This window comes from Micromesistius poutassou (assembly GCF_964030765.1).
Source record: "Micromesistius poutassou genome assembly, chromosome: 9".
Classification (NCBI taxonomy): domain Eukaryota; kingdom Metazoa; phylum Chordata; class Actinopteri; order Gadiformes; family Gadidae; genus Micromesistius; species Micromesistius poutassou.
The window spans coordinates 9,935,301-9,955,543 of record NC_140279.1 but is presented as its reverse complement, the minus strand read 5'-3'; the positions used below and the strand labels follow the sequence as shown (position 1 = coordinate 9,955,543).

Sequence of the window (20,243 nt, the reverse complement as noted above, 5' to 3'; positions counted from 1 at the left end):
GGGTGGGGGCAGATCCAAGCAGATCGTTAGGTGGACACCAATGGTTGTGACTGGTGTTTGTAATTACTGAGTTGGATTTCAGATTGCTGCTGGTGCCAAATGACCACAGGCCTATATTGTGTTGGGCAGAGCATATATATATATAGATGATATATGATATATATATAGTATATATAGATATATATCAACATGTGGTTTATTGTAATATTAGTTATCTATTACAGACTGAAGGGTCAATAACAGAATTAAAGATAATGCTAGCTAACTAGCATCAGCTTTCATGTTAGGGCCTCAGAACACTTCAAGAAGCACATAAACAATCATCTCGGCGCATTTAACTGTTACACACTATCTCGCGATTTCTAATAAATATATATATACACATAGTATTTTTGTTTTTCTGAGGAATAGTTTTGAACGTGTAGACATGGCCCAGTAAACACACACAGCATTGAATGACTCCATGATGTGAGAAAGAGGAAGTCACATCGAAGAGGAAGGATCGCTCACCTTCACCTACGATCCCAAGGACTTCAAACTTATTCATCACATCACCGATGGCGGGGAGCTTCATGAAACTAAAAGACAGCGTGCAGGAGGAGGTGGAGGAGGAGGTGGGGGGAAAGGAGTTAGGTTTAGAAGTGGAGGAGATGGAGGGGGAGGGGAGAGGAGTGTTGTGTGGAGGTGGAGGAGGAGGTGGAGGAGTTAGGTGTGGAGGTGGAGGAGGAGGAGGGGAGAGGAGTTAGGAGATAGAGGAGGAGGTAAGAGGAGTTAGATGTAGAGATAGTATAGGAGGAGGAGGAGGTGAGAGAGGAGTTAGGGGAGGAGGAGCTTCAGCTTTAAAGAGGTCAGAGCGAGGTGGAAGAGGAGAAGGCGGAGGAGGAGGAGGAGGTGTATGTCCCTTCTAGAAGACGGTGTGGACGGCCCAGCGGCCGGGTCCAGGGAGGTGCCGGCTCTCTGAAGACCTCACGATGCACATGGTGGCGTCCCAGTCGGCCCTGCACCAAACACCACAGGGTGAGTCAGGGTGAGGGGTCAGGGTGGGGGTCAGGGTGAGGGGGTCAGGGTGGGGGGTCAGGGTGGGGGTCAGGGTGGGGGTGAGGAGTGGGGGGTCAGGTCGGGGTGAGGGGTCAGGGTGGGGGTGAGGGGTGGGGGTGAGGGGTGGGGGTGAGGGGTCAGGGTGGGGGGTCAGGGTGGGCTGAGGGGTCAGTGTTGGGGTGAGGGGGTGAGGGAGAGGGGGTCAGGGTGGGAGTAAGGGGTGGGGGTGGGGGGTCAGGGTGCGGGGTAAGGGTGGGGGTCAGGTTTGGGGGTCAGGGTGAAGGCTAGACATTAGTAGTAGCTAGTAGTAGCTAGTTTCATGTTGTTGACCTATGACCTGTTTCATGTTGTTGACCTATTGGTGAAGTCCACCTCCAGATGTTAATGATTACAGGCTGTAGGCCTAGACTTCTGATAGAAGTAACTAACCACTAAGAACTAGAAAACACTGGCCATCTACTTATGTATGTCCTTGTGTTGTCCTAGCCAATACTAAGAAATTAGTACCTTAATAACATACTACGTCAGTGCATAACACAATTACATACTACTCATTACTACCACTCACACCTGATCTGATACTGTCTGACTTGTGATGCGAGCCTCTATGCCCAGGCCTTTCAGAGAGGGAAAACAATAGTATGAAAACACGAAAACCGAGACATTCGACTAACCCACGCGTGACGCTGGAAGCTCTGCTGATGCAGCTCACACACAGGCCTCCGTACGCTACCGTCTGAACACCTCGCTGTGGGCACCGGGGTGGGGGCCTGTTGTTGAGTCCTACCTCTCTGATCAATTAAATTTCAATTCAATTGTATTTGTATAGCCCTTAATCACCAGTCCAGTCTAAAAGTGTTAACAGGCCGTGTGGTTATGACCCCCCCACCCTGAGCCGAGCCCCCCAGAGGGCAAGAGAAAACTCCCTTCATCAGCAAGGAAGAAATCTAGAGAAGGAACGCAGAGTGGGGGATCCCTCCTTCCAGGGATGGTCAGGAGTGCCATTGGGGCCGTAATCGACACACATACACATACAGGAAAAACATTTTAAATTGGTGATGGGGTGCTGGCCGGTTAGCTGGTTTACCGGCCAGTACCAGCAGTGAACCTCTGTCTCCTGTCGTATCGCTGACCTCTTACCTCCACAGGTCTCTCTGCCGCCACTCAGAGCCGACCGGGAGCATGCCGAAGGTAAAACTAACCCAATTCAAACAAGAATGCTGTGCTGTGCTTCAAACAGTAACTATGCCAACACTGCCTTAACAGTGCCCTTATCTACTTCTAGTATGTTCTCTTTGAACTGCCTATTGGATAGAGTGAGTTTTTTTTTTAATTGGACACAGCTATGGATAATACATTATGTCTTTATGAGCAGAGTGACTCATTCCCACTCAGATGTATGTTTCCTGAGCCGGCCCCATAAGCAGCCTGAGAGGAGGAATTATGTAAGTGTGTTTATTAAAAACCTAACTCCGAAAGTATCTTTGTGAAACATGTTTAAGGATTATTGACCGAATAATGCAACCCTGTTGCTTTTGGTCACAAACGCAGACAAACACACACACACACACACACACACACACACACACACACACACACACACACACACACACACACACACACACAACGCACGCACGCACACACACACACGCACACACACACACACACACAGACACAGACACACACACACACACACACACACACACATTCTATATTTCTTTATAAATTCGTCATTGTTGACATGACACTCGAAGGTGTTTGCAAACGAAGGCGTGTGTGTGCGTATGCGTGTGTGTGTGTGTGTGTGTGTGTGTGTGTGTGTGTGTGTGTGTGTGTGTGTGTGTGTGTGTGTGTGTGTGTGTGTGTGTGTGTGTGTGTGCGTGTGTGTATATGCGCACACAAGCTGCCTCCACATTGCAGCTGCACGCATGTCCAAACCAGAGGATAAAAACAAGCCAATAAACAAAACACATCAAGTCATGATTCCCTTCTAACGTCCACCGCTCTCCTCATCCACACAGGTAGTCCGGCCTCTGAGCTGCTGAACTAGTTTCAAGACACATCAACACACAGCCAACGGGTCTATCTGAAGGCGTAAAACCGCACATAACACCCAACAACCCCCCTAAACCCAACGTTACCTTGCATTAAACATCCTCATCCCCTCAGACACCATACCCCCCACTGTGGGGCACCATCAGGTGGACAGCAGTCCGTTGTTATGCACAGAGAAAAACACACACTCACTTACTGTTGTCCAGGAGAAGATGCGTCTCCGTCTCCACCCACCAGTGCAGATCTGCTGCGCTGCGCACTGAGACGCGCAGTAACCGAACCCCGCTGCAGGCACGGCGCCTGGCAACGGGGCTTTGATTGACGTGCCGGGCGTCCAATGATGTGTCAATACAGGTGCGTAATGGGAACGCCTTCTCTGTGTGAGCCAATGGGAAGGGAGGAGGGAAACCACGGATCCCAGTTTGCTGCATGAGTGTTGTGACACGATTGTAGCCGTTTTGTAAATTACATAATTTAAGAAGTTCACAGCCACCCTTGTGTAAATGTCAACGCAAAATATATGTCAATGCATGTCAATTATCATTCAATCAACCTGTGTCCATATGTTGAGAAGTTTTAATAAAATATACTCCGATTTCTTATGATCTAAAAAGTACAAATTATTGCTTAGGTAGGCTTCGTTGTTAAATATTAAAGCATAACATCATCAAACCAGTTTAATTCCTCATCTTTGGAGCATTTTGCACACAATGCGCGCAACCATCCTTGCAAAAAACTGTAGGACGTGCATGGGAAATATATATTAATATATATATATATATTAATATATATATATATATTATATATAATAATATATATGTTATAATATGACTATAATATATATTCATAATAATACATTATTATAATAATAGTATTAGTATATAGTATTAGTAATAGTATAGTATATTAAATTAGTACATATATTATAATATACATTATAATATACATTTATATACATAAAAAATAATATTTTTGGGTAGTATTATGGTGAATCTTTAAGAGATTAATGCATGGGTATGGTGTGGGAAAGAGTCTAGGTATAAAAAGGTGATCTTTTCCTTTAGATTAACTTTGTCCTCATTCTTCCGCTTGGATCTGGCGCCACCTGCTGGACAGACCAATCATGGCAAGTAGGCCTATAACCTTTGTAAACAATAGTATGTTTTTGTAGAGCAAACTGTTACCACTGGCGTGCAGAGGGTACTAGGGAGTTAAACATCATCATTAAATTAATCGTTTGATTGTTTTTGATGGGATGGTTAAGAGTCATATTGTGTGGTGAAGGACAGATTTTCCCATCCATCTACCAGAAGGCTTAAAAAACCAAATATAGTCATTTATAGTTAAAAAATAAGACACGGTTCAAACTTTTTATTTTTTTAAATTAGCTATAATATAGTAATATGTCCACACACACACACACACACACACACACACACACACACACACACACACACACACACACACACACACACACACACACACGCACACACACAATCTTTCATATCCCACATGACGTGAACGCACCATCATATTTTCCTGTACCTACAGTCTATGACACACACACACACACATACACACATACGAGGACGAGGAAGAGCGCGAGACGTGAGTTATTTAACGATATTTCGTACTCCTACGAACTTTCGGGAAAAATATTAACATTCGTAAGTCGAAGCGATACATCTTGAGACAGTGTGTGACAATTAAATACGCTACGACGGTTGTTTAGGTGCTTCTAATAAGTCTTCTAAGGCGCTAACATGAAAGCTAATGCTAGCTAGTTATTAGCCAGGGGCTAGTGACCAGAGTGCTAGCTCTTGGCTGATGCTAACTAGCTAGCCTTAGCTTTAAGTCAGCTTCTCAGCCAAGCCTGTTATGAATACCTCATGGTGTAATAAACGAACTAATATTACAATCAACAAACCACAGGTTTTGTGATGGTAGCTAGGAATGAGACGTTCAAGTGCGAGGGTGATCGTGGTTTATTTGCGTGACACTGATGATAAACAACACTACATCATAAAAAAGTCCTCTAAAAGTTAGAAGCAGAATTTATTTGTGTCTTATATTCTTTGAAACAAAAGTTAAAATGTAAAAAATGTGTCTTTTTGAATGGGAAGTTTAATTAAATTTCAATAAATGAACTGGAGAATAACTTTTATTTTATTTTATTAGGATTAAACACACATTTTATCAAAGTAAATATCTTTGTGGTTTTAAAACGAATTGACAATATGTACTTAGTTTTACTGCCCAAGCATGTAAACAAATATTTTTATTTTTTATTTTTACAGTCAGTGACATAATACCTTAATATCTGTAACTGTACACCCTAATCAGCATTTGGAGGAAGAGAAATAGACAACACTTTGCAAATTTCCCTATAACTAATCCACACACACACACACACACACACACACACACACACACACACACACACACACACACACACACACACACACCTTTGTACAAGCTGTATGAGCTCTGTATTGTTTGTTTCATGTAAAGCCTAGATGATGAATGAATGCTTTGAAGTTCAAACCCCAATCTAGTTGGTATTATTGAGGTGACAGGGTCTTGGTTTGGAGACTAACCATATGTGTTGTCTGTGGACGGTGTTGTTTGATTGGCCCGAAATGCAGAAAAAGATGGACTGAAAACAGATGTAATTAATCCACTGAAGACGCCCGGAGCAGCCTTGGTCCAGCGGAGAGAAAGGAGCCATTCAGGTAGAGGGCGGGCAGGTAAGTCAGAAGAAGGTTCACCCATACGTAATGGGGCTGGTACATTTAGACGTGGCACCGCAATAAAGGATTGTCATAAAATCTTCCTGTTTAAACATCCATCACTGACGGCCATTGGCCAGTAATAGCATCATGTTGCTATGTTAGTGATGGAAGGAGTGATGGATGGATGTGAATAGATAGAAAGAGAAGCAATTAATCCAAACAGGGGCTTTTAGACTAAGGAGTTGTGTATGATGTCCAACCTCTAGGTAAAAGGTCATTCATTCACTGGCTCTTGTCCTCCTTTCAGGACACCAGGTATCCTCTAGTAGAGCCCGGCCTGCATCAGTCTGTCCCCTGAACGGACGAACTCCTGGGGTCTGCCGCCATGGGCAAACCATCACTGAAGGGTAAGAAGACCAGCCCCACTAAGGCCTAGCGGCACCGCATTAATCAGCCACACTAACATTACATTCAGGGCGTTTAGCAGACGCTTTCATCCAAAGTGTATTACAATAAGTTAATTTGTCAGAAGAAGGAGGAACAACAATATATCTCTGTCGGTCCAGTAAGGATGTTCATAGCACCACGTGTCAAGCACTAACAATTAACCCATTAACCCATTAGTTAACCCATTCCCCGTACACAACACAGATAGCTAGGATAAGATGCTACACGATGCTAAGTACTATTTTTAAGTCCCAGGACGTACAATACAATAAGTATGTTGCTTAGCTTTGGAAGGGGAATTCACTCTGATTAAACGATGGGCCCATGCATCATCCATCACTCACATGTTTCAAACTGTGCGTCCTCTGATGAGAACGTGTGGGCGACTTACTGGCAGTTCAGTTTATCAGAGGATCCAGTCTCAGACTAGATCATGATCCGTCTCTGAGGGCAGCTTTGGTTCTTGCGTTTTCAAGTCTTGACAAGAAGTGCAGTGACGGTTGGACAGCAGCTTTCAACTTCTAGACCTGGTGAATGACTGATCTTTGACATGTGACAGTTCAGGAATGTCTGTCTGATGTCATCTTGAACTATGGCCCCTCCATGGTATCCCAATCATTTACTCTAATGTGAAACTTTATTTCAGTCACTTAAATGATTTGTATTGTAAAATTGGTTGCAGTAAGTTATGACATTTCAACATGAAATACAGTTTGAATCATAGCCTGGAAATTCAGACCCACATCTAGAAAGCTGTAGGGTATGGCAACGAGTAATGAAAATGGTCCAACTCGAGGGGAGGCACCAAGCATGCATTTGAAAATATCACTGCACGCGATTGGATAACACTACGACCAATCATTAATTCAAATTGTACTCTCACGAGAACTCTGAATTTCCAGGGTATTTGAATCATTCAATTGAGCACAAATTACTCTGATAATCTCTGAGGCGTAATGTGAAAATGGATTACCAATTCCATTGGGGCAGTGTGTATCATTACATAATAATCCATGTTATATTAATAACGTCTTTTCATTTACGTTTCAGACCAGAAAGAAGCTGGGAAGGAGAAGATGGGGAGGCCCAACCCTGCAGCCACTAAAGGTTGTTCTACTCCATGGATGATCTAATCTGGGGACATCTCAAACACCTAAAAACCATACATACTCTAGGTCCACAAACACATACACATTCTAAGTCCTCAAACACCCAGCACCCTCATGGTTGTTTAGATGTTTCATGGTGTTCTCTCTTTCTTGGTTTCAGATGCCTTCAGCTGGGAGCAGTACTTGAAAGAAACATCATCCACACCGGCTCCTCCAAGCTTCTTCCGCCAGGTATGCAGAAATGCAGCTGTTCACTACAGGTGTTCACTACAGCTGTTCAGTACAGGTGTTCACTACAGTTGTTCACTACAGCTGTTCACTACAGTCATACAGGTGTTCATTACAGCTGTTCACTACAGTCATACAGGTGTTCACTACAGCTGTTCACTACAGGTGTTCACTACAGGTGTTTACAGGTTAGACAGTACAGAGAGAGGTCATTAAGGAGCAGGTAGGGGTTAGACCGTAGAGAGACAGGTCATTAAGGAGCAGGTAGGGGTTAGACAGTACAAATAAAGGTCATTAATGAGCAGGCAGGGGTTAGACAGTACAGAGAAAGGTCATTAAGGAGCAGGTAGGGGCGTCTTGCTTTCAGGTTCTTCCAGGTAGACTGAGGACAATAGGCACTGAACCCAGGACCTTCCAGCTTGGAGTCAAACCGACCTCTGACCTCCAGACCATCTCCCCCCCCCCCCCCGCAGTCTAGGCTCCCACCCTCCAACGACTTCAAGGTAGGCATGAAGCTGGAGGCCCGCGACCCCCGCAACTCCACCTCTGTCTGCATCGCCACGGTGATGGGCGTGACCGGCGTGCGGCTGCGCCTGCGTCTGGACGGCAGCGACAACACCAACGACTTTTGGCGCCTGGTGGACTCTGCCGACATCCAGCCCATCGGGACCTGTGAGAAGAAGGGCGACATGCTGCAGCCGCCGCTGGGTAACCACGACGATCACACCCCCATCCATCATCTATTATTATCTGATCTAACACAATGGGACACTTGGATGTAATCCAACCTAACCGCAAACACAGCCCTACACAAAAGTCAGAACTTATGGCCCTAATCCTCTTTCTTATGATCATTCTCTCCAAAACGAAAATATAATGTTCAGGGCCCCTGCTGGTGGTCCTACACCACAAAGACAAGGGCCTTAGGGCTTGTTTAAGACATCCGGTTTCCTGTTTTCCAGCGTTTTAGACTTTCTCTGACAGTCCAGACATACAGCTCCCCACTTTAACAACGTAGATTAACCACTAACGGCAGACATTTAAGTCGTCTACAATCTCTCTAGTAGGATCTACGGTTTTGTGTAATGAAGCATCACATATTATACTCTTACAACTCTTCCACAAAGTTCTGTGTAGTCACGTTATTTTGAATGTGAATACATTTATTGACTTGAAAGTAATTCTTGGATGAATTGCAATCATAATGGTCTTAAAATGTGTTACCCTGGACCACTAGACTACCTCATACTCTGAAACCACATGTGGTGTATGTTATTCTGTTGGCATATTAAACACTACAGTTTGTCACCATTTCAAGGCAATTATCCGTGTCATTCCATTCTCCCCACATTCATCACCAGACTTCATCCACTCCAGCTGCAGAGTGAATTAAAGACAGTTGATGGTTGACGGTTGTGCTTGTGTTCTTCTTCCTCCAGGGTTTCGTATGAACGCGTCATCGTGGCCCATGTTCCTCCTCCGCACGCTCAACGGGGCAGAGATGGCCCCCGCTACAGCCTTCAAGAAGGTAGGAGGCCCCTCACCTCAGAGCTAGAGCCCCAACCATACAGGGTTTAGGGGCCAGGGCAGATACTAGGGAGGAAAAGATTGACCATGTCCATATATTGGCCAATATTCACAATATATATATATATATATAATTGTAAAAATATTAAAATATTTGTAGATCAATATATATATATAGATATGTATAGGTCAGGGTCCCACCATCTGGTCAAAACCAGGTACACAATCTGTAGATGAGGGGATAGAGATGGTCTGTAGGCTGTAGAACAGCATGGACATCTGTTCTACATGGACTCTCTCTCTCTCTCTCTCTCTCTCTCTCTCTCTCTCTCTCTCTCTCTCTCTCAGGAGCCCCCCCGACCCCCCCAGAACAACCTGACGGCTGGCATGAAGCTGGAGGCGGTGGACAAGAAGAACCCCTACCTCATCTGCCCGGCCACTGTGGGTCAGGTCAAAGGTCAGGAGGTGTTTGTGACCTTCGACGGCTGGAGGGGCGCCTTCGACTACTGGTGCCGCTACGACTCCCGGGACATCTTCCCCGTGGGCTGGTGCTCAGTCACCAAGCACAGCCTGCAGGCACCCGGAAACAGTGGTGAGACCCTGCTCCTCCTTTCCTACTCCTACCCACCTTCTCTACATCTCCTTTCTCCTCTCCTTCTCATCTTCTCCTCCTCATTTCCTCTCATGTCGAACCTCCTCCCTTCCAGTCCTTCTCTCCTCATCTCTTCTTTATCCTCTCCCCTCCTCTCTTCCTTTTCCTCCTTCTCTCTCCCCTCCCCTCCTTCTCTCCTCTCCCCTCTCCCCTCATCCTCTCCCCTCTCCTCCTTTCCCCCCTCCTCTCCTCCTCTCCTCCCTATCCGCCTCCTCCCCTCTCCTGCTCTTCTCTTCCTCTCCTCCAGGTGGCAGCAGAGCTCTGGTCAGGCTCCAGTCCACCTCCCATTAGGCTCTGTGTGGTACTGAGTTGTGTATTGGCTTGGGTTCCCACCACAGAGGATCTCCGTGGAGTTGGCCGGCACCACCATCTTGTATTTAAGAAACGGGACTTCTAAGGCCTGTTTCCAAATCGTCCTCCTAATGCTCGTTGACTAGGGCTTTGAGCAGACGAGCCGTAGCATGTAGTGGTGGAGCGTGAGGGACGGAGCGTGAGGGACGGAGCAGGGTGGGTTATCAACCAGCTGAATTCTGCGTGGTCCCAGGAATCTATTTACAAACCCCCACACACTCTGATCTTTAAACACACACATCATAATGTCCAGAGCACAACACAGCAGCAACCTCCATCGAAGTGACATCACCCTGAACACAGGGTAGATTCACAGCTGGTTGATGTCTGGAGAGAGAGGGAGAGAGATGGGACGTGTCATGTTTTTATTTTTTTAATGGTTTGCCTCATTTCTTTATTGTTGTTTTCACTATTTCGTTTTTTTTCTTTTTCTTCTTTCTTAATATTTCACTCTCCTTTGTGCTTTGGCCACATGGTGGTGGGTTCTCGGTGCTCATAAAGCCCTCTGACTGTGAGTGCGCTGTGAGGAGAAGGAAGACGTATGTCCTCCACATCCTGCCCTGTTTATACAGAGCCTCCCACAGTGTTTACACAGAGCGTCCTCCGCCCGGCGCCTGAGCCCCTCCGGCTCGCTCACACCGGCAGCCCCAGCAGGGAGAGGAGAGGCAGAGGACACCTCATCTACCTGCCCTCACCCCACAGCCCTCTCTAGCAGACCCCCCACTCAACTCACCAGCCTCTCTCAGGCCCGGGAGTCCTTCCTCCTCCTCTCCCCTCCTCTCCTCCTCCTCTACTCTTCTCTTCCTCTCCTCTCCTCTTCTTCTTCTCTCCTCCTCATCTACTCTCCTCCTCTACTCCCCTATCCTTCTCGCTTCCTCTCCTCTCCCCTCCTCCTCTCTTCCTCTACTCCCCTCCTCATCTCCTCTGCTCTCCTCCTCCACCTCTCCTCTTCTCCTCTGCTTTCCTCCTCTCTTCCTCTCCTCTCCTCCTCCTCCCCTCTCCTCCTCCTCCTCTACTCCCCTCTCTTCTCCTCTACTCTTTTCCTCTTCTCCTCTCCTTTCCTCTCCTCCTCTCCTCTCCTCCTGGGTCGTCTGGCTGTGGACCTGTGTGCCTGAGGACTGTGAGAATAGCTTTTCTTCGCGTGTCTTCTGGCGTGTGTCTGGGTTCTGTCTCCCATGTCAGCCTCTGCACATTCATCTCCTCTCTTCACTCCTGTTGACGTCGGGGGGAGGGGTGTCCTTTTGACCCCGCATCAACAGTCTGTTTACTGCCACTCGCTTATTAACGACGGGCGTGTTGGCACGGCTGGTGTAGTTTGTGCGTGCTGAGTTGTGGTGTGCAGGGCCCAGAAGCCCGGGGCGCAGTGTGAAGTCTGGGCAGAATGAGGTGGTTATTACCCCTCATTACGGGCCAGATGGAGGTGATGTCGCCAGAGGAATGCCTTGTTTCCATCCCAGCCGGCTCACTCACGTTCCTCATCGGCACACAGACCTGGTCCATGTCTCTCCCTCTGTCTGATATTCAGACGAGAGGCCACATGTTCAGAGCCTGTTATGCTGCGTGACGTTTGTGCTTATTTTAACGATGAGCCACGACTGGCCGTGATGGCAGCAGGTGTCTCTGAATGACTGATGGTGTGGTGACCAGCCTGGTTCCTATCCTATAGAGCAGTGGTTCTCATACTTTTTCTACTAGTGTACCCCCTCTAAGATATCTTTTCAGCTGAGTACCCACTTCACCTCACAACCATGGTGTTTCTGAATGTGCTTTATTTTTTACAGATTCTCCTTATTTCAGATTTACATTTCAACCACTTGTCCATTTTCTCGATTGTCTATTGTCCAGCTTTCAGGATGGAAATGTGGTCAGGGTGGAAGTACCCCCAGCACTGCTCCAAAGTACGCGTTCCCCCATTTGAGAACCACTGCTATCGAGTAGCGTCACGGCCCTACACCCCCCCTCCCTCCTGTGGATCTCATAATAGAGAGCCAGCTGAAGGCTTTGACCGGCCTCGCACAGGAAATTAAAGTCCATATGGCTCACGGCTAATTAGCCACAAGGGGTAGCCATAGCCATAGCACCGAGACTAGCCTCAACCCCTTCCTTATTTATAGAGGCGGTCCTCTCGAAACCACCTCCCCCACCCCTACTGCAGCGGTCCCCTTCCCCCAGCCTGGGCTCCAGCCCTCAGTCCACACCCTGGGCTCCACACCCTGGCCTCCAGCCCTCAGTCCACACCCTGGCTCCACACCCTGGGCTCCAGCCCTCAGTCCACACCCTGTGCTCCACACCTTTACACAGTTGCCAGTCAACCCGCTCTACCTCCTGAGCTACTCCCTAGTTGATGCTAACCCTCTGCTGTATCCTGTGCTCCTCTCCCAGTGTCACCCACCAAGCCCCAGCCGCTGCCGTCTTTCTCCCCCTCCAAGCCCAGCCGCCGCTCCACACAGGCCCCTTTCCGGCTGCCCAGCCCACTACCCCAGCTGCCCGTCCGCAAGGGCGTGAGGGGCCGGCGGCCCAAGAGCGAGACCCTGGCCCTCCTCAGGGCCGTGGCCGCTGCCGCCACCGGCGGCCAGACCAGCTCCCCGGGGGGCGGCCCCCAGCCCGGGCCCCTGGGGGTCCACACCCAGCTGGCCCCCCGGCCCCACAAGAAGAGAGGACCCAAACCGGGCAGCAAGGTGAGGGGGAGAGAGGGAGGGAGAGAGAGAGAGGGAGAGAGGAAAGAGAGAGAGAGAGAGAGAGAGGGAGGGAGGAAGGGAGAGGGAGAGAGAGAGCAAGGTGAGGGAGCAGGAAGAGAGAGGGAGAGAGAGAAAAAGGGAGAGAGTCAGGAGCATCACTGAGAGGGTAGGAACTAACACAGGGTATGGTGGAAACAGCTTCAGCACTCGGATGGAACCTGAGAACCTCATCATCCCCATCTGGGAGAACTGCCGTCTTAAGAGCTTCAGCAAACACTTTGAACCCTCTCACCAGGTGGATCGCCCTCTCTAGTACATAGCTCAGTAAGCACTCAAATGTTGGATGAAGGGTTTTCAGCTGGTTCACCTGGTCCTGGTCTGGTCCTAGTCTTCATCAGTGGGTGTCTCTGTGTTCCAGAGGAAGCCCAAGGTGCCCCCTGGTCCGGTGGGCTGCATCTCTGTCCCCAAGGAGAGCCCAACTGGCCTCGGGAACCTGCTGTCAACAGGTGAGGACCAGCCCGCAGGGGGTCACCCTGTCCCTACGGTAACCCCGTCCTCATCCCCATGGTCACCCTGTCCCCACGATAACCCCGTCCTCATCCCTATGGTCACCCTGTCCCCACGGTAACCCTGTCCCCATGGTCACCCTGTCCCCGTGGTAAGCCCATCCTCATCCCCATGGTCACCCTGTCCCCGTGGTAACCCCATCCTCGTCCCCATGGTCACCCTGTCCCCACGGTAACCCCATCCTCGTCCCCATGGTCACCCTGTCCCCACGGTAAGCCCATCCTCACCCCCATGGTCACCCGATTACCACGGTAACCCCCGTCCTAGTCCCCATGGTCACCCTGTCCCCACTGTAACCACATCTTCATCCCCATGGTCACCCTGTCCCCACGGTAACCCCCTCCTCATCCCCATGGTCACCCTGTCCCCATGGTAACCCCATCCTCGTCCCCATGGTCACCCTGTCCCCACAGTAACCCCATCCTCGTCCCCATGGTCACCCTGTCCCCATGGTAACCCCATCCTCATCCACACTAACTCCATCCTAACCCTTGATAACTGTGTGTGTGTGTGTGTGTGTGTGTGTGTGTGTGTGTGTGTGTGTGTGTGTGTGTGTGTGTGTGTGTGTGTGTGTGTGTGTGTGTGTGTGTGTGTGTGTGTGTGTGTGTGTGTGTCCTCCCAGTGTGTGTGTACGTGAACAAGCAGGGTGACTGTGGCCCCCACCTGGACCGGAAGCAGGTGCAGCGCCTCCCGGACCACTTCGGTCCGGGTCCGGTGAACCAGGTCCTCCAGCAGGTGGTCCAGTCCTGCGTGGACTGCTCCTACCAGCCCAAGCTGCTGCTGTCGGCGCTGCAGACCCACTCGGGGTCCGGGGAGGTGGTCCGAGGTATGAGCCCCGCCCACCCGGCCCCTTCTGACTTTGTGTTCACACCAAAAGACACATTTTTCTCCTGGTCGCGCTGTCACCAAAGTTTTGTCGCGCAATAAATCATAATCTGTTGCTGTGTAGTTATGGCAGACGAATTTTGTCGCGCAGCAAATTTTGTCGCATCTTTTGCCCGCCAACGGTGCCATTATGCCATTGTGCCATTATATTATATATATCGTATATATTATATTATATTATGTAGATATTTATATATTATATATAGAGCTCCGGGAGTCGCAAACGGCAACAATCACTTTCTCCTCCAAGCTGCGGTTCACTGCGGAGTGCAGGGAACGGTTGGCCCGGCCGGTTGAACGCTGATTGGCTGTTTTACGTTACTTCACCCAGGGAGTGAACGCTGATTGGCTGTCTCACGCGAATGCCGCGGCAAAGTTGAAATATTTCAACTTCAGCTGAATTTGTCACACTGCAAATCCTTGTGATTGCGCTCTTTGTATCTTTTGACTTTGTATGTAATCGTGTCGCGTTGTTGCGTTTGGTGTGAAAACACAGTGAGGGTACTGGGGCGGCATGTGGCTCAGGAGGTAGAGCGGGTTGGCTGGTAACCTGAAGGTTGTTGGTTCGGTCCCCAGCTCCTCCTAGCTGAGTGTCGAGGTTTTGCTGAGCGAGACGCCTCACCCTGACTGCTCCTGACCAGCTGGCTGTCGCCCTGCATGGCTGACTCCGCCGTCGGTGTGTGAATGTGTGCATGAATTGTTGAATGTGAAGTATTGTAGAGCGCTTTGTGCGGCCACTGGTTAGAAAAGTGCAGTATAATGCATAACCGACGGTGGAATCAACCACGTAAGGCGACAGCCAGCCATGCCGCCCTCTAACTATCAGTCTGTCACTGACCGGTCTGTGGGATCTGTCCTGGGGGGTAAGCTGCAGTGCGGGTCACTAACAGCTCTGTGGGGGTCTGTGATGGGGTGTGTGCTGCAGTGCGGACGGACGGCGGCGTGTGTCTGGTGAAGCTGCCCTCGGCCTCCAGCGCCTCCTTCGTGCTGCGCTTCCTGGAGACGGTCTGCCTCCACCTGCAGGGGGACAACCTGTTCAGCAGCCAGCCCTTCAGGACCTACCAGTCAGGTACCGTCGCCGGCCTGGTCCTCGCCGCTTAGCATGAGGCTAGTTAGCATGGTGCTAGTTAGCATGGTGCCTCACTGTGTTCCATTGAGAGATAGTTAGCATAGTGCTACCCTGTGTTCCAGTGAGAGACGGTTAGCATAGTTAGCATAGTGCTAGTTAGCATTGTGCTCTGCTGTGTGTTCCAGTGAGAGATGGTTAGCCTAGTTAGCATTGTTCTAATTAGCATTGTGCTCCGCTGTGTTCCAGTGAAAGAAGAGGTGCTGGAGGCCCCGTCTCTGCCCCAGCGGCCCGGTAAGCGCGGTCTGTCGGGGGTCTCCCCACCATACACTGCCTCCCTCTCCCCCAAACACCTCTGCAGCGACACCCACCCCTCAGAAGGTAGGACACACACACACACACACACACACACACACACACACACACACACACACACACACACACACACACACACACACACACACACACACACACACACACACACACACACACACACACACACACAATTCCAGGTCTAACTGAGTCCTGCCCCCCCAGCAGAGACCCTGCCCCCCGGTGACGGCGGCCCACTGAAGGAGGCGTGGTTCATGGACTCCGCCTCCGGCTCCATGACCCCTTCTACCCCCCGCCCCCACGCGGACTACCACCCCTTCTACCCCCGCGGGGGGGCGGCGCTCCGCCGGTCCTCCTCCCACCCCCCAGAGGCCGCCTCCTCCACCGCCCTCCGGAGGGTGGAAGGTACGCAAAGAAAGGGTTGTTATTATGGGATGTTCCCATACCGATTGTGGGGGCGGCATGTAGCTCAGGAGGTAACCGGAAGGTTGCTAGTTCGATCCCTGGCTCCTCCTAGCTGAGTGTCATGGTGTCCCCTGAGCGAGACGCCTCACCCTCACTGCTTCTGACGAGCTGGCTGTCGCCCTGACTGCTTCCGACGGTGTGTAAATGTGTACATGAATCGTGAATGTTGGTGATAGATAACATAGTGCTACCCTGTGTTCCAGTGAGAGATGGTTAGCATTGTGCTACGCTGTGTTCCAGTGAGAGATGGTTAGCATTGTGCTAGTTAGCATTGTGCTACCCTGTGTTCGGAACGCACCTAAAGAGTCTGCCATCCCCCTCAGCCGCCAGCTCCACCACGGGCCCCGAGCCCCAGGTCCCTGAAAGGGAGGGGCCCCTGGGGGCCAGCCGGAGCCCCGCCTCCTGGTCCATCCTGGAGGTCATGCAGTTTGTGAGGGAGGCGGACCCTGCGGCGCTGGGGCCCCACGCCGAGCTCTTCAGGAAACACGTGAGTTTGAGAGAGGGTGTGTGTGTTTTAAGCTGCTTTCACATATGGACGTGCATCCGTCTGTTCTCCGTCTATTCTACGGAGGTGCCGAATATGTGAATGACATATCCTGACGTTGGAGGAAATGCTAATTACCTTGTGTGAATGAGCAGTAGGATGTCGGCATTTCACACCAGTTGAGTGGGCGTGTTGATGACGCTTCGGTCTACGTTTGCATGTCATTGATTGGCACCCACACCCTAATCGATAACCAGCCTATTGCCTTTTGTTTGCTGAATGGTTTAAAAAATATTTATATTATTATGTTACACCTTTCCTGCTGTCGGCTCCCAGACCATAGTCGAGGAGCACAGAAGCGACGTTCCGCTCCGTCGATTCTCTCGGGAGTAACGGCAGTGGGTCTGCTTATAGGTTTGAATATGGTCGGAATGAAGCGGCCACCGATTATTGACAGGCTGTGTACTTATTCTTAGTTTCACTAACTTTACGATTCGATTGATGCGGATGTTGTGGATGCAACTGAATATATGTATCGCTGCAGCAACATTTAACATGATAAGTTCTGCCTGTTTTGCCTGCATGCTGTCTGCGGTCAAACCAAAACAAAACCGATCCCGCCTCTTGCGACCCTATGTCATATCCCGCCCCTTGCAAGCCTGCCCCCCTTAAGCAGCCGGAGATTCTACTGACACCGATCTCCGCATATCGGGCATCAAGTGTGAATAAGTGTGAATGACCCTCACGGTCGAACCTCCTGCTCCACAAATGTGGAGAAAAGACGGAGGTCATATGTGAAAGCAGCTTTAGAGTTTAACGTTGTTCTTTATGTTAGGTTATTTTAGGTTCTTTCTGTTCTGATTCTTTGTGGTTCTTAAAGTTCTGGTTCTTTAAATTCTGATGATTCCTTCTGTTCTGGTTCTTTGGAGTTCTTCATCTTGTGGTTCTTCATGTTGTGGTTCTCCATGTTGTGGTTCTCCATGTTGTGTCTGCATGGTTCCTCATGTTGTGGTGCTTTGTGGTTCTCCATGTTGTGGTTGTGTGTGTGCGTGGTTCCTCATGTTGTGGTGTTGTGTATGTGCGTGGTCCCTCATGTTGTGGTTGTGTGTGTGTGTGGTTCCTCATGTTGTGGTGTTGTGTGTGTGCGTGGTCCCTCATGTTGTGGTTGTGTGTCTGCATGGTTCTTCATGTTGCGGTTCAATGTTGGTGGTTGTGTGTGTGCGTGGTTCCTCACGCTGCGCTGTGTGTGCAGGAGATCGACGGCAAGGCGCTGATGCTGCTGAGGAGTGACATGGTGATGAAGTACATGGGGCTGAAGCTGGGCCCCGCCCTCAAGCTCTGCCACCACATCGAGAGGCTGCGGGGGGGCAAGCCCTGACACACACCAGACGGTCCCACACCTGGGCCCCACCCACACACCTGGGCCCCGCCCTCAATCCTGACACACACCTGACAGTCACACACCTGGGCCCCGCCCACACACCTGGGCCCCGCCCTCAAGCCTGACACACACCTGACAGACACACACCTGGGCCCCGCCCATACAGCTGGGCCCTGTCCTCAAGCCTGACACACACCTGGGCCCCGCCCTCAAGCTCTGCCACCACATTGAGAGGCTGCGGCAAGGCAAGCCCTGACACACCTGACCTGACCCTCATCTGCCAGCACACACACGCCCCCACGCTCCTGCAGAGCCAGGCCAGAGCTCCTCCTCCTCCAGGAGGAGCAGGAGGTGAAACAGACATTGACCTCCTCTGCGGCCCACCCTGCCCCACCTGACGGGCCGTCCCAGCGAACACAAGACCCCCTGCGGTGTTTAACGACGGACACCCTGGAGGGACCCGGTTCCACGCCCAGAGAGTTTGATTATGGAGGAAGGAGGAGCCCTCCTCCTCCTGCTCCTCCTCCGTTAGGTCAGTGTGTCTCTCTGCCTTAACGAGGTCTCTTCACTCCGTTCCTCTCGTTAAGCTGATCTGGACCACGCCCGCCCCCCTGCTCACAGCCTGCTGCTGGGACCAGGGTCTGGTCTAGAGAATCCCAGGTGGTCCCAGATTCTCCAGACCAGACCCCAGGTCTGACCCCTGTGGGGGATTAATTTATTTTAGTATGGATTGTTACAGACCTTTTAAAAAGGGCTTCATTAAGAGTTTTACCAGTCCTGACCTCTGACCTCTGAGTGCCCCCGTTGACCTTTCACCTTCCTGGCCTCGAGTTCCACACGTCCATGGGTTCACCCTAGACCCCCACCATACCTTGTACATTTTGTAGAAAGTAAATATTTTAAAAGATGCCACGTATATACGTTCTATATGTATGATGTGTTTATATAAAGACGTAGGGGACGATGGAGTCCTACTGCGTTCTGAACGAGATGGCCTTCCTCTACTTTGGTCCGGTCTCAGGGGGAAGAGGTCTTCGTTCTGTATCGTTTGGTACGTAGAACGCGTTTGGCTTCCTCCTGGGACCTGACCTGGCGTGCCATATGATATGCAACACAGAATCCAGTGCTGTTAACCAGAGCGTCTCTGACACATGTCTCGTACGCGGCGAATGTCACCTGTTCATGATCTTGTTTGTAACACCAAAGAAATGTCATGCGTTTTATGATGTTGAATATTTTCTATTTTATAAATGCGCTAAAAGAGGTTTTGTTTTTTGTGTCATCTTGTGTTTGTTGGGGAGCTGAACCTGTCTGCACCACGGCTCTGGTTTCATCCCCGTGTAGTTTGACTGCTGACCAGGTGTTCATGAATCAAATATGAATGAGCTGTCAGGACGTGTGTTGACAGCTCATGTTTCTGGGACCGCTCTAAGCAAGGGGTTCCCAACCTTTTTTGGGAGGATGGGTAGTACATTTTAATGCTTTCATTTTAAGATGCATTATTTTTGTCAGTTTTTCAAGATGGTTTATTTGTCATATTCACAACAGCAATGAAATGCCTCTCAGGCTCCCTTCAACAATGCAATAATATATAATAATACAATTTATGGGAAAGACAAAAGTCTCCTGAGACTCGTACAGCCTAAGTTATGAAATATTTCAAGGCCCGGTTCTAACGGGTCCATGGTCCGGGTCCGTTCCGGGGACCGGGGGTTGGGAATCGCTGGTTTCAGCGACGTGTCGTTCTCTGGTGTTGATGACGGATCGGACAACCACTTGGTTCAAACATCTTTATTAAACAAACGGACAAGTCAACCGACATGACAGCAGCCAGCCTTCTGATCACATCAACCAGATTATCCTCTCATCAAAACTCAAGGCAGGTTTTTGTTTTAGTTTCTTAAGAAGTCACGTTAAAACCTTTTCTGCGTTTATCTTCCGATTGGCGTTAAATACTTTGAGAAGACGTGTTTGGCTGATTTGATTTGACTGTATATTAAAAACGACGCAGGAGGGAATCTCCCCTCCCTTCATGGACAAAAAGTGCAAAATGATAAATAAACTAACCCACAACACTCACTGAATCACACAACGTTCATGAATTCTAAGATAGAAAAACATTAAAAACAGTAGAAATAACAAAACTATTCAAAATTTGGTGTATTTACAATACACTTCTTATAAGAAGACAATAACCGTTTGTATTCATAAAACCCAGAGCCAGGACACTGCCCTGGTTTATAAC

At 49.6% G+C, this 20,243-nt stretch overlaps 2 protein-coding genes across 5 annotated transcripts in view; one reads left to right on the top strand and one right to left on the bottom strand.

Moving 5' to 3' along the window:
• The window catches only part of LOC311353510 (cyclin-dependent kinase-like 5), a 29,291-nt gene extending 25,935 nt beyond the window's left edge, over positions 1-3,356 (bottom strand). For 2 of the 3 annotated variants that reach the window (XM_084473426.1, XM_084473424.1), the window contains exons 1-2: positions 3,290-3,356; positions 511-998 (exon numbers count right to left, since the gene is read on the bottom strand). In XM_084473426.1, the coding sequence (XP_084329552.1) occupies positions 511-574 (64 nt within the window). In that variant the 5' untranslated portion in view covers positions 575-998; positions 3,290-3,356. Of the gene's footprint in view, positions 1-510; positions 999-3,285 lie in introns of all 3 variants that reach the window. The other variant, XM_084473425.1, reaches the window with a different exon arrangement.
• A 1,294-nt stretch (positions 3,357-4,650) lies between these two features.
• LOC311353426 (sex comb on midleg-like protein 2) lies at positions 4,651-19,841 on the top strand. Of its 2 annotated transcripts, none has more exons than XM_084473337.1 (16): positions 4,651-4,701; positions 5,739-5,840; positions 6,133-6,232; positions 7,323-7,379; positions 7,542-7,612; positions 8,083-8,317; positions 9,049-9,137; positions 9,485-9,728; positions 12,522-12,817; positions 13,236-13,323; positions 14,007-14,210; positions 15,195-15,338; positions 15,585-15,716; positions 15,876-16,073; positions 16,457-16,620; positions 17,870-19,841. In XM_084473337.1, the coding sequence occupies exons 3-16, from the start codon at positions 6,211-6,213 to the stop codon at positions 17,993-17,995; spliced, it is 2,070 nt and encodes a 689-aa protein (XP_084329463.1). In that variant the 5' UTR covers positions 4,651-4,701; positions 5,739-5,840; positions 6,133-6,210; the 3' UTR covers positions 17,996-19,841. The 2 variants fall into 2 exon arrangements, with proteins under 2 accessions (XP_084329463.1, XP_084329462.1); XM_084473336.1 differs by having other exon boundaries at positions 15,873-16,073; positions 17,870-19,840.
• The last annotated feature ends 402 nt before the right edge of the window (positions 19,842-20,243 follow it).

Excerpts from the sequence above, each read along its gene's own strand:
- LOC311353426 (XM_084473336.1), top strand. The coding sequence starts at position 6,211 with ATGGGCAAACCATCACTGAAGG. Across the intron at positions 8,318-9,048 it reads CATGCTGCAGCCGCCGCTGG|GGTTTCGTATGAACGCGTCA; the intron begins GTAACCACGACG and ends TTCTTCCTCCAG. Across the intron at positions 16,621-17,869 it reads CCGAGCTCTTCAGGAAACAC|GAGATCGACGGCAAGGCGCT; the intron begins GTGAGTTTGAGA and ends CTGTGTGTGCAG.